At 34.4% G+C, this 14,872-nt stretch overlaps 1 protein-coding gene across 1 annotated transcript in view; it reads right to left on the bottom strand.

Annotated features, from left to right (window-relative positions):
- The window catches only part of TUSC3 (tumor suppressor candidate 3), a 146,153-nt gene that overhangs the window by 79,260 nt on the left and 52,021 nt on the right, over window positions 1–14,872 (bottom strand). Inside the window, exons 2-5 of the mRNA XM_075150562.1 lie at window positions 14,372–14,541; window positions 4,091–4,208; window positions 1,550–1,690; window positions 832–972 (exon numbers count right to left, since the gene is read on the bottom strand). Coding sequence (XP_075006663.1) covers window positions 832–972; window positions 1,550–1,690; window positions 4,091–4,208; window positions 14,372–14,541 — 570 coding nt within the window. The remainder of the gene's footprint in view (window positions 1–831; window positions 973–1,549; window positions 1,691–4,090; window positions 4,209–14,371; window positions 14,542–14,872) is intronic.

Below are 14,872 nucleotides of genomic sequence, written 5' to 3'. Positions count from 1 at the left end.
TTCTTCTGTCAGTCACAATGATGGCAGAGTAACAAGTACTTACTGATATACCTTAACCGTCATCTACCATCCTTGCATGCTTTTTCCTATCTAAAACTGAGACAGTTGACTATGCAGAACAGTCCACATTTTTCATTAGTCTACTCAATTATTTGAAAACTATGATATAAATAAACACAGCAATACACTATTAAGCACATTAAACTTTAATTCATTATTTATGGCCTTGAGGGTTTAGTTGACTAATATTGGCTGGGTTTAGAATTTCCTCAGAATTAACCCTCTAAGATTATCCTGTTCTCATTTAGGTTAACAATGGAATGTTAAGGTCAGTACTACTGAAACCAGTTTTGGAAAGAATTCCACGTTTTTCTTTGTTTCTTAGTTCTTTTATCATTTTCTTACAAACATATAAAAGCCTTTGTTACTTTTCTTAACCTGTCATTATTCTAAAGCAATACAGTCTGACATTAATATCCACACTAAACGAATCATAACATTACTGCTTTGACAAAAAATGGGCAAGCTGAATGATAACAGTGAACATTTGTAACACTTTTTATTAGAAATATTTTCTTGTTAAAGTTCAAACAAAAATCAGCAGCTAACTATCAGAGAATTTGCTAATTTTCAGTGAATTACTCATAGCAACTGATACTCACTGCTTATAAGAATTAGATCCAAAATCTAGATTATGAATCTTTGTCTGATAGTACCATTCTGAACAATGTATTAATACAATGGTTTATAATTTACCATGCAAGTAATGAAGACACATATGTTAAGATAAGAAACTAATAAAAAGCATATTAGTAAGGAAAATCTGCATACCAGAGCTGCCATGGCCCAGCCAGTTTTGTTGTAGATGAACTCCAAGTTATTTCTTCGCAGATATAACAAGCCACCAACAAGAGATACCAAAAGAGCCAATGCAATTGTACCAGAATAGTTAGGAGGCCTGAACACTCTAATCTGGAAAAGACAAATGCAAACACAGATTGCAAATAAATGCATAAATACAGATCACCTTCCATATAAACAAACAGGAAGCACCTGAAATCTGGTTTCAGAGTCAGAAAGACTAATCCCTAGAGGTATACTAAAATAAGAAAAATTGTACTTCCTTTAATGAGCACATAATATGAAAAAAAGTTTTAAGCATAATTTTGAACTGTTCAACTCCAAAAAATTATTTCTGCAACAGATTTGCAGGTTGTGTCTGAATTAGGAGCAGCTACCTTTGGATCCATCTGTTTTGTATACAGTTTTGCAAAGCACGTTTTACTTATTAACAACTAATCATCACAATATCACTACTTGTTTTCATCCAGAATAAGACTACATAAAATTTAACAAAGCGAGAATGGAATATAATATGCAAGCTGCAGAAGTTACCACAAGTACCATGACTATATTTCTGTTTTTTTTCTTTATGTGTTATAGAACCTACACTTGAGGAAAAAAAGTATTAAGGAAAGATGGAATTTGTCATCAGCCTGTCTCAGACTACAAAGATACATTTGGCTTTTAAAATTGTTGAAAGACTTACATGAACATCTGTTCTGTCAGCTATCCATTTAGCTAGCTGCTCAGCTGCAAATCCGATTCTCTGCAGGTCAAATGTGTCAGCTCTCTTGGGTTTACCTTTTGGAGGAAAATGCATGAAAGTCGGAGCAGAGTTCATATTCAGCTACAAAACCAGGAAAATAGCAGAAAAAAAATTAGTAACTATCCTCAAAAATGTTTACTTTATACGTATAAGACAAAACAAGTCTAATTAGCATGAAAAATACTATTTGCCTCCATACATTACTCTTTTTCATACATCTTCATGTATAGTCCTGCAAAAAGAGCGCTCAGAAAATTCCTTCCTATAGATTGTTTGGGATGTTTTCAGAGTAACAGATGTTTTCAGATATTATTCAGAGTATTTCACCCACAAGATTTTCTGAGTAAGAGTATCTTATGCTTTAGAGTTCTCATAACACCGTAAGAACTATCCTGTAATTAGTAAAACAGAGATCCCACACCCATCCAATCTATTAAAGTATATTAGGTTATTATTCTAGGGGAGAAAAAAAAGTGTTCAAATAGCTTGACATTGTTTCTCTTGCCTAGCTCTCATCAATCCAAAGTTAACTAAACTGTCTTCCGCTGGCTTCAAGACAGACTATCCACTAGTGACTAGTCTTTTTTGAATCCAGAAAGGCCTAGATAACTAGCTTAGACCACGTAACTTGCCCTAGAAACTACATGACTCTTAATCCATGTGTTGATGTCACTGGAACTATTCACAGTATATCAAAAAAATCAAAGGTGATAAACAAATAGATTTACATTTGCCACTTTAAATTTTGACTTCAACTTTGCAAGGTGGTGTAGGATAATAAAATTTTACTATATAAAATTCCTCCATATTCAGTCCCTCTCAGAAATAGTGCAATAAAACACTTGAGAAAATGAAAATTAACATAAACAAAATCAGGGGAAATACTTAACGATGATGCAATATGGAGATCTTTAAATAACAAATGTACAGTAAACTTGTTTGTTTCATTCCTGCAAAATGAGTTTTATCACATTACCAAAATATAGTATTTAATCAAGTACAGAACTGAATTTATCAATAGAAATTATCAGCTATGAAAATACTTTCCATCTAAGCAAAATATAGCCCTCTTCTTTAGTGAACTGATTTGGAAATAAAAAATATTCTGAGAAAGGCTAAGACAAATGTTGTGAAATAGTTAAATAAAATATTTTATAAGATACAGAAACATCCCAAGATACAGAAACCCTCTGACATTGTATAGAGTTTGGGGGCAGTTGGTCTGCAACTGCTTTGTCATTTTTCTATAAACAGAGTAAAAGCTGAAAAATCAAAATCACATTACTGATGCCATGGCATCAGTATTACATGACTTGTTTGCACACATAAACATAAGGTCAGAACTACATTTCCCCCAAATCCACCTTAAAATAGTCATTAGTATAACTTATTCTTAATACTGTATTTCTCAAAGACAGTCAAAAACTTACATATTTTATCTAATTTGGTCTAAGTTTTAAATGACTTTAAATGCATGCTGCCTGAAATAAACTGAATCCGTGCCCTTTTACACAAGGAATAAGTTGGACTGGACTATTCTAATATGTATTGACTGGTTTAAAATAAGATCAAAAAACACATTTTGTATTATTGTAATCATGCAGGATAATGTAAGATGATTTTATAGCTTATTTGAACTAAAATTTTTAAAGCAAAATCTTAAGTCATTAATAACCATTCCTTATACAATACATTCTAAGATGTCAATTGGAAGAAAAAATATTGACTAAACACAATAATTAAACTTTTAAAATTAAGTATTTTAAAAATAAGTATTAAACTTTTCCCCTGAAAATTTTAAATCACACATTTCATTGAAAGGTGGTTAAAAATACAGAGAACTTCAAAACCTGTCACTCATCTGCATTTTTAGCTTCAATCAACGGATAAATATCAGAGAAAAGCATGTCAGTATTAATTTTCAAGGGATGCGTTTTGCCTTGACTACTCAATTTAAGAGGAAGCCTTAGACTGTTCTCCAACAATTGATTTTTCACTTTTCATAGCCAACGGATAAAATCTAAACCAGTCTCTTCTCTGTTCCCTGAAGAACTTCCGGACTAATACAAATATTACTGGCATTGAATAATATTGTATTACATAAAAGCAATTAAAAGGCTCTTTTAGTTAAGAGCTTTTTTCCCCTAAAGGTAAAATAAAGGAAACCTTTAAATATAAATGTTAGTTTTATTGCACTTAATTCTAAAAAATGACATTAACAATGGGTTGAAAAAAAATTCACATACATATAATGTGTTCTATAAAAAAACATTATAAACTGCACTTGGAAAAAACTAGAGTGGCTACCAGTATAATCTGTCTTTGCTAGAAGAATACTGGTATAATCTGTCTTTGCTAGAAGAATTTGTATACAAAACAGAGGTACATACCTATACGCAGAAAATAATTTGTCTTGTATTATTTGGCAAATCAACATGTAGCTCTAAAAATTAAGAATGTTTTATAGTATCCAACATTTACCTGCTGAAAAACATCTGCCCCTTCATCATAATCCACTATGGTGAAAAACAGTTTGTTTGAAAAAGCAGATGAATAGCGCCATGAATTAGCCAGCACTTGATATTCTTCATTAGCTTGCCTGTTAAGGAAAAGAAACAAATGTACATCCATGTGGCATTCGCTGGCAAAAAAGATTCTATAACCAGCTGCAGCGGTTAGATGAATTACACTTGCAGTATCATTCTCAACACCCATACTATCAATTAAAAAAACTTTCCGCTAGTTATGCAACTCTTTGCTTCAAACTTGCCTTCTCCAAAATTAGAAATGTGTTAAGTCAAACTATACCAGAGACATCCCAAGATGATGTTAACAAAAAGTGATGTTTTCCATATATAAAAGTCTCAGAAAACAGCAGTGGCCTGAGTGGCAAGCATCACTCAAATTCGCTAACAGATCCGTGCAAGGAGATGCTTACGTGGCCCTTGAGTACGATATCAGGATTTACTTGCTGAAGACAGCTGCACATAAGGAATTCTGAAACTAGTGGAAAAATAACACAGAAATGTGCCAGTAGTAATCTTCCTAAAATAGCAGAGCTATAGAAAAATCCATAGAAACTGCTAAGCACTGGGGAAATGATACTAACTAAATGAACAGTAGGCTTGTAAGCAGCGTAATACACTCAAGATTATTTCTATAACATTGTTTTAAAAGTGATAAAGGATAATTTTGCACAACAGATAGGGTTAAATAATCTTTTCTATCATCACTAGAAAGTCATATTGCTACTACTCAAATTTGTTAGAAAGCCTCCTCTTCGGTTTACTCATGGCTCTATAGTCAGGTGAGGTCCTTTTTGTTGGTTGGGTTTTGTTTGTTCATTTGTTCATTTTACAAGGAAAAAAAAAAACCCAAACCAAAACAAACAACTTTGCCCTGTCTGCACTGAAAGGAAAGGAAAAAAGTAATTCCAGGAGAAAAACTCTAGGATCCTTACCAGCAGGGACGTTCTCTAAATGCACAATCACAGAACCATAAAACCACAGGTTCTTCCACAGGATAAATCCATATCAATGAATAATTCAGGAAGAAAAAAAAAAAAAAAGAAAAAACCTGAAAAGATCCTTGCAGTACTTTTGGCTTTAAACAGGCTCCTTTGCTAATTATTTCCATATTACTAATTAATCATATCTGCTGTAGAGTCCAAACTAAGGTTCTACCACTTGGCAACTTATATTTGCATATGGTAAGATGCAGAAGTAGTATAAATAAATGTATTCTGCAGCTTTTCTCAAAACAGTGTTTCTGTAAAACCAGTTCCATGTGTTTGATGATGCAGAATGCTGTTTATTTAAAAGCTCTAGATGCAAAAATCTGCTTCTTGCAAGAGAAACTCTGCACTAAACACATATAATACATATTGTATTTTAAGAGAGCAAAGAGGGGGAAGAGGATGACAGGACCGCAGATGTCATAAGACCCTCCCCCCATTTCCTCATAACTGAGACCAGCCGTAGGCATGAAATATATTACATACAACTCCAGCAGAGTTGTGTTGTATCAAGGAATATATTGTACATTAAAAAATCTATCATAAAAAAAAGGAACATAAAATTAAATTTTATGATTTCTTATAATCTCACTAAATCTTATGAAGCACAACAAAACTCAACTTTCACCCTTATTACCTGATCGAGTAAAATTTGCTACTTAACACACTTACACACAAACAGGCAAAGTTTGCAATTATAAAAAAAAATATGATTTAGGCATTAGATTGGTTATTTCTAGAAACAGATACCCACATTAAGCAGACTAACATATTCACTGTCATCCTGAAGAGGGCAATCAGACAACATCAAAGGAATGCTGTAGAATCTTAAGTAATGTGTGTAGGGCATGTTCTGTTAAACCTGCTATATTAAAACTGGACCATTTTTATTATAAGAACAAGATAACAGTCACTTTTATCTTGATGCTATCATTCTTCTTAGTCTACCTTTCACTTGTGATGAAACAGTATTTCTGGGAAATTCAGATACTCCAGTTATGCCCCCACTATTTGAGAGAAGGCTCTTGTTCCCGTTGATCTCCATGTATTTTGCATCTTTGAACTATTTTGAATGAATATAACAGGTTGAAAGTCTACCTCAGAAGGTATCATTTTGCAAAAGGTTGTCTTAGATTTTCTATAACAGATTCAAAGCACAATTTCATCCTCACACTGAAGATAGCAAAGCATTCTGTAATAGATCCTCATAGCAGCTCTTGAGGGGTGTCGAGAAGCAAGAGTGAAACAAGGAGGGGCAGGAATACAAAGTTATAGGATTACTACATACAGAAGTGAAGAACATCCTACAGTTCACTATACAATGCCGATACAATCGCATTAACAACTTTTTGTAGCATTGGTATTTTCAGACACAATAATAGTAAAAAGCATAACACTTGGCTGAAAAAAATTCAGCTTCTAATTAACATCAGGCAATATCAACTCTGTCACTTCTTATCTACCTATCTCTATGATTAGTTAATATCAATTCTTTCAGTTTGTTTCTATGAAGTAATATTAATTATATGAAATTACTATAATAATTATATTAAATACTATAAAGGCATAGGGCAGAACTACACTTGGTATGAGCTCATCAGAATAATAACATTAGCACTGCTCTTGTTAGTTTGACAGGATTTTTTGATAGATGGAGAAGATTTAAATGTTATTGCTGCTACAGTCACTTCTTAAGAATTTCATCCTAACAGCAACATAGGAGCTAGCAACAACAACAGTAATATTAACCAGCTACTAGAAAATAGAGGCCAGATCAAAAGGGAATGCTACTATTAGATTTACCTAGAAAATTCAACATACTGAAGCAAATGCTCTACAAAAATTTCTTCCATTACGCAAGAGGTGCTCATGAAATATTAGAAGTTTTATTTAAAAAAATTAATTATGTGGGTGTCTGTGGCAGATAATCAGATTTGTATAGCTTGAGCTGTATTAAATTAGATTAATTTTATTAGTCTAACATTATATTAAGGAAAACACAAACGGAATATTAGGAAAAGAATAAAAGAGACTGCGGAATTATTTGCTAAAGAAAGCAGTAAAGCATTATTTTTTGCTAGACTATGGACTGTACCATACACCATACGCACCAAACACTTACAAACGTGCAATTGGCAAAGAATGCACTACCAGGTCACCTACCCGTTCTTATCCATCTGTTTAAAGTAAACAGTGATCAATGTTGCAATTTACCTCCGAAGCAACTTTTGTTATTTGTTTGGAATTGTTTTCCCAAAATGAAGAGAAGAAGGGGCTAAATGCATATTTTGACGACTTCTCAGTATCGAGAAGATAATAAATTCAGAATGCTTATTTGCTTTTATTTTTGTTTAGGGTGACTCATAATGTCACGACGAAAAGCACTGAAGAATCTACAAATGTTTCCAGAAAATTCACCACACACAACAACATGAAGAGAGTATGGACACTAGTTGAAAACTACACTATTTATGCAATCTAGATATCTATAATAGGAGAAAGCAAGCTAAAATGAAGCTATGAGATCATATTTTGTAGAAGTTGCAAAGTAAAAAAAAAAAAAAAATTGTGAACACAGAACGAATAAGGAGTCTCTTATGATCCAAGTATAAAATTACTGCCCTGTTAAACAGGACTCATCAATACTTCTATCAAGATCCTGAAGTGCACTAGAAAAGCAGTTGCAGAACTTTCAACAGCTCCTTCTGCACTTCCTGTTCCTTCTTTGAACAAAAGTTCAAAAGATAATTCCCTCTCAGTACAGTTAAGGACCTGTCAATGATTTTCTCACTACCTGCTCTTGATCAACCAGCAAAAAACTGAAAGGCAGAGGATCCCGTTTCTTCTTTCTGATGACACGTCCTTGACTGTCAGAATTCTTTTTGCTGTTGACCTACTCTTTGATTGGCTACTTGAAAACAGTTTTCTGAGATACCTTCTTGAACAAGGAAACCAACAGAATTCCTCTCTTTTCTAGATCAAAAACCTCATCTTGGAGGTCTCATTGATAGGGTAGATGTTAATAAAATTATGTGGAATCTCTTCTCTCATATATTTTGTCATTTCCCTCCGCACATTGTGAGCCAACAGCAGAAGGCAGCTATATTCAGAGTCCTTTATGAAACACATACTACATTAAGCTCAAAACTTAAAAGTACACAAACTACATGTTGAATTATAACTTACCTTTTGTATAATCCTGTAAGAAATATAGAAGGAATAGCTTAAGCAGTTGACTTTGAGCTCATTCTGCAGCAGGCTTTCTGCAGTAACTACAAGCTTGTTCCAATAGATGCCATTAATAATTTCTGACAGAATTCAGCCTTGTCACTCAAATGAAACAAAGTAGTCTTTAAAAAACATGTGCCACACCTGCAAAATTGACCCATCTCCCTCATGTCCTAGATATATATTTTATGTATATACTTTATATGTATATTTACACACACATATGTATCCATAGACACACACACACAACTTCAGCTAATGGGAGTGATCAGTGCTCCTTTCAATATAATGAAACTTCTGACGCTTTTAAAAATGCAATAGCCTGGTCAACATCGGGGTGAATTACTGGCTACACAAACCTCTCTGCATTACCAGCAATTTCTAGCTGCTTCTTCATAAATACTGTCTTTGCAAAACTGTGTTTTCCAAGAATCTGGAAGCAGGTTTGTTACTTCCACAGTAAAATACTACCAAACCATCCAGGATTGAAACAACACAATTTTCAGTTTGTGCAGTTTACAAGTTTGTCTCCACAAGTGGTCACCTTCCATTACTATAGTCTTCCTCTGTTGCATTTCCCCATTTTTCTCCTGATCATTTATGATACTAATTCTAGGTTTTAATCTTGATTTGCAACTATTCAAACAGGCTCAGTTACATCTTTCGAAGAAAGATTTGGGAATCCACAGGCATAAACAAGCATGGTAGAAAGTATGGGAAACAAAATCCATTTGTTTCAGGTAGCTTGAAACTCACAGAGAGATGTACATGTCTAATTTACATGTTTTAACCATTATCACATAAAAAACTAGTGGCACAGGTCAAGGCACCACTTGACCTGTGGCACCTATCCACTGAAACTCAGTATCTTTAGCCTCTGACACTGCTCTGATCTTTTCAAGGAACACTGCTCTAAGAAAAAAAAAACAACAACAAAACAAGATATGCATCTTTTTGTTGATGGGCTTCAGCTGTTGGGGAAAAAAATCTCAAGTGATCAGTTTCATTTCTCTGACCCAGATATCCCTTTCTAAATGAAAATACTCCAGCAATGAATTTGAAAAATGAACCAGACAAAAATGTGAACCATTTGGCAACAAACACGACCTCTCTGATACGCACCTGTGTGCAAAGCAGAGATGGTTGCTTCTGCCAGCGAGATGTGAGAAGCAGAGCTTAGAAAGTAAAATAAAAGACCTCATATAATTTGCTTATGGAGTGATTAGGTGGTACAGCAAAAAACAAAAAAGAACGAGTTAATTATAACAATGAAAGATGCAGAGGAACAGTCAGCACAGTGATGGTTTCAGCAGGCTAGAGCTAAACCCCATCAGTAGCTGAAAATCAAAGCACTAATACTCAATCACGTGCAGCGGGGGGGGGGTCGTTGAAGTCTGGTTGGTAAAATGGTGCTGATCCCTTTGTAGTGATAATAAAGTGTAGTGATAATAAAATAGGGGAACAGATTGCAAGAGACAAGAAGATGAACAGCAGAGAAGCTGGAAGAGAATTTTCACCCAAAAATGCATTCAAGTCAGGCTAATAGTTACCATTTGCCTGGATGCAATACGAAGTACAGGCTGAGAAACAGCCTCTTCATCTCTGTGAAGATGCTGTTGTCAGAGTGACCGTTCTTTTGTTCTCCTTCTTAGATACATAATTTTTTTCAGTAGTGTGACTGATGTGGGTAACAGAGAGAAACTATCTAGTTGAGCAAATACCTATGCACAAAGGAAAAAGGGAAGCTGGTCTTATATCCTGAGGAGTCACTGTTTAGAGTTAGATTATTTCTGACTGTTCATCCAAACTGATTCATCATCACAGTGCATCAGAGTATCTGCTTCCAATGTGCTGTTGCAGAGTATGTACACCAAGAATAGTAATAACATGTAAAGTCAATTAAGACTAAGCAAGTTTAATTTCCTGGGACCAAAACTGTTTAATCAAGCGCATTTCCAAACGTGCATGGAAAAAAAACCCACATCTTCAACTGTTAGAAACACATCCCACCCCCATCAATGACTTCACATTCTAGAGCACATGGGATATCTAATCTGTTATGGTTAATTCATCTCTCAATACCAGCTGTGTCATATTGAACCTAAACAATTGTGTCAACAGGAAAACGGACATTTATGCTACCACTTACACAGCTATGAAGGCATCAGATGGCTTTCAACAGTTTTTTGGACTAGAAAATTGGAAATTGCTTGTCCACAAAGCTAGATGAAAATGTTGTATTCCAAATTCTGCTTTAGGATAAAGACAGAATTTTGTTGGAAAACACTCTAGAGGCATGAGTAGAGGCACTACTAACACGTAGTACAGAGCTGCTGGTTTAGAGAAGCCTTCATGTGTTAGGACTGGATTGATTCAGATAGCCTATGGATATATTTTCCAGTCCACAGTTTGTGAAAATATTTCATTAATAATACTTCATTAATTAACAGAACCAGTCTCTGTCTCAAAGACAACAAACTGGTAGCTGTTTTTTAGAAACACCTATAAGTCAGTCTATTTTGTTCTGGGCACAGAATAAATTCCAATCAGTAATGCAGACATATGATTTCTAACTTTTAAAAGTATATATTGAAAAGGAACAACGTCACAAATTAGAAGCAAATCAAGAAAAATTAAGTAAAGGGAAAGCATTAAATACAACAATATGACGTATATCAGGAACAAACAAGCAGAGCATTGGATGAACAAGTAAGTTTCAAAAAATTGGCAAACAAAGCATTAAAAAATTTTTTTCTAATTGATCCTTCTCAAGATGATACATAAGATTATATATTCATCTCCTGCAATGATAAGGAAACCCTTCTCATTCCATTGGAAAAAAAAGATCTTACGTTAAGTAACCTTTGCTAGAGAATATGTACAAAACACACAATATGCTTTGGTTTTACAGAAAAAAGATCAGCTCCTTTGACTGAAAGGATATTTTTTGCATATAAAAGTTTAATCCAAATATCTGGAGTCCCAGGGACTTCTTTGTATGTGGCATTTTAAGAGTAAGTTGGTATTATTTCCATATACTTTCACTATCATTAACTGCTAAGTGATTTACATGATTGATATTACAATGTCGTCCTTGCTAGGCACAGAAAAGCCTTGGATTTTCCAAGACAAATTTGGTCAGCTTTCCACATGAAGGTCTTTGCTATATGGATAGGTAAGTCTTTTTTTAAATGTTGAAATATCATGTCTCCAAGCACTTTAAGACTTGGCTAAGATCACCCCAACCAAGTTCCATCCAAAATTTGGAACTTCTCTGGTGTTAAAAAGGATTGGTGTGGTGTGGGGGAAATCCTTCCTGCATATCTTCTAGACAACGTCCAAACTACAGTACTTTTCAGCAATGGACAGGCACAATAGTCGTTAGTCTGGTAGAGAACTTGGATCACCAGACTGATTTTGCATTCACTTTGAAGAGTGCCAAAAGTGATACTAACTTTCTGAATGCAAGAAACTACCTCTCCATCGTTGGTGGCACAATCATTCAAAACACCTGCCAGAAAAGTCATACTGATTTTACTGTAAGCAGGGGGTCATTTTAGCAACAAACATTCTAAATATAACCAAATGTAAAATCAGATACACAAAGAATATAGTTTATTTTAACAAGATAGGATGCACATGATCTTTTCTGGCCTCAAATGTGCAAATCTGCAATGGCCTGCTCTAATGATGATCAGCTTTCACTGCTCTTCTCCAGAAGAGGACCACATTTCCTATCATTGCTCCCCATCCTGTTATTTATCTTTTTGTATAATGCTGTGTTTTTCATGCTTAGCATTTGATGTAGCTCTATGCAACACCAGCACACAAACATCTTTTTTTTCCTTTTGAAAATAATGTGCCCCTGTTCTTTATAAACTGGACATTTAGAAGAGATAAAATACTGAAATGTCAAATCTAGCCACCAAAGGGAAAACACAAAATTTTTTTTTTTTTTTAGATAATCCTGTGGTGCATAAACTAACCAGGCTCAATTTTTAGGGAAAAAAAAAAGTACTAATTCTTGTGACAAAGTTATTCAAAGTCAAAGATTCCAGTCTAGACACTTTTTTGTGTTTGAAATATGACATTGATTTTTTTGAATGCAATTGTTCTGAAAATATTTTGATGAGTAACAGTTAACTTAAATCTTGGACAAAAGCATCCTCACAGAACATTACAGATTAAGTTAAAAATCTATTTTTCCTTTAGGCAAAATGGCTAGTGAATAGCTAACAATAAAGTAATGCATGCATTTCAGTTCTGTATATTCTTTCAGTGCTCCTGTCCATTAATTAGCCATTGATTTGAAAACGTCGATTTTCCTGATAATGGTTTTATGTGCAGTACGATCAACCTCATTAAATTCCTTCTATTTCACATGAAAAAGTGGATCGCAACTTCACATTTATTTAAACAAACCCAACTGAAAGCAGTATGTTGATTTTTTCCTTCATTTTATGCTTAAAGATTTTCAGTTGCTTATGTACATAAATGGCTAGCCTGGCACATTACAGGATGAAGTTTATAAGCTCTTTTTCAGTACAGTAAACAATATACGGTTGAAAAAAAAATTAACTTCCTTAATAACGGCAATATTTATGTTGTTTTCACATGCCCTACAAAAGAGCTGTACATAACACAGGGAAAGAATTTGCTATGGTCATTATAATGACGAATACACTGACCCTTATAAAGCTGAACTTGGTGCATCTCCTGTAGCTTATCTACTGGGTAGGAAAATAAGGAATGATTTAAAACAATATGGTAAGCTTTCAACTCCTATTTCATCCCCTAAAGTTGAACTCTGGCAACACAAAGAAGAAATAACAGCAACCAAGTGCTGAAAGTTTTAAAGAAAAAATTCCTTTGACTGAAGAACGGTGGAAAGCTTCTGTACCTACTCCTTCACCTTCACAGTTCAGACATGGAAGGTGAACTCATGGGAATGCAATTTATATACACCTCCTCAAAATTGACCAACTGACTTCAATGACAAAAAATTTATCTATAAAAAAAAAATCTAATAAAAAGTGTATATAACTACAAGTACACAAGTTAAGGTTTCTATTGTAAATGTCACATTCCAACACCTAAGATATCTAACAAGCTGCTACATTTACCAGCTTTGTGTATTGATTAAAGTGCACCTATTTCAAACCAAGAAATAATATTTCTTCATATACAGCTTATGTATTTCGTAGTTCTACAGAGTATTTTGCTGTCTATTTAAATACTGTTTAGAACTCCCTGCACAATAATCCCATCTATTACTAAAAACAATAATTTCTAATGCATATTTTGGCTGAAGAAGGTTTTACTAGCTCAGTTTCTGATTTAGTAAGGCAATTAAGTGCATGACTACCTTTCAGGCCCTCGACCCTATTTCCATGTCTATCATTAGTCATTTTCGGATTAACTTACTGAACTAGGAACTTGCAGGGAAAGATCTTGAACTTAGAAGAATACCAGAGCCACTCTAATACATATGCTAAAAGGAGCAACCAGAACATATCAAAGTGCAGTGCCAGAGAGTATTCCACAATAAGCATGTTCTCATGAAAAAAGGTGCTTGCATGTAAGAACTGTCCAAAGTTGTGAAATCACAGGGTAACTCACATCTGCATCAGAGCCTTGGACATCTCTTAACTGAAGAAAGCAGTGAAGTATCATATTATTAAATGGTAATGAATCACTTCTGCCTCAAAACATCTTTGGAAAGATCATGGTCGACTGATAATAAAGCAAAGCAGATTTCTTAAAGAGAAAGCCTTCCTCAGTTGTGTACATTTTATTCAACTGTAATTTAATAAAACCCAAAACTATGAAGACTTCTAAAATTTGACATATAGATTAAAAGGCAGTTGAGAAAGATGCTGTAACAAACACATGACTCTCTTAAATAGTAAGCATCTATCCCATGCAAAGAACAATCCTACTCAGTGTATTGCACATTGATTAAAACGTTCACTTGAAAACTGTGGTGAGGAAGATGAAAAGATCACTAAGGTATAAATTACCTGCAAACAGAGCACTGCCGCTGTGGCTGAAGAGCAGTGAACATCACTATCACAGAGTAGTTACGAGGTGGAGCCTTCACAAATCTTCGGAATTTGTCTCCATTCATGCGGATGACCGAGCGTCTTGAGCTCCACTCCATCAGCTGTTCCACCTTCTCAGCCAAAAGATTCTGTAATTGAGGACAAGGATGAGGAGTGTTTAAGCTTAAACTTCAAGCACTTCATACCTATATTCTGCCTTTGCATCCTCAGAGCTCCTATGGACTTAAGCAGGGGGTTAGGGGCTTATAGCTATATAGCTATAAGCTCTATATAGCTTAAAGCACAATTTAGTCTTTATGTAGACAAGTAGATTTTAAGTATTTAAAAAAATAATTCAATGTGGTCTAAACAGAAAGGATACATAAAATGAAATCAAACAGGTTGCTACCGAAGGCAAACGAGTAGAGTAAGGCTGACTGTCTAAATAAAAGATACCAGTACAGCAATGATTTAACTTTC

This window comes from Calonectris borealis, chromosome 4, assembly GCF_964195595.1.
Source record: "Calonectris borealis chromosome 4, bCalBor7.hap1.2, whole genome shotgun sequence".
NCBI lineage: Eukaryota > Metazoa > Chordata > Aves > Procellariiformes > Procellariidae > Calonectris > Calonectris borealis.
Note: the sequence above shows the minus strand (reverse complement) of the source record. Positions and strands in the feature narration are given on the sequence as shown.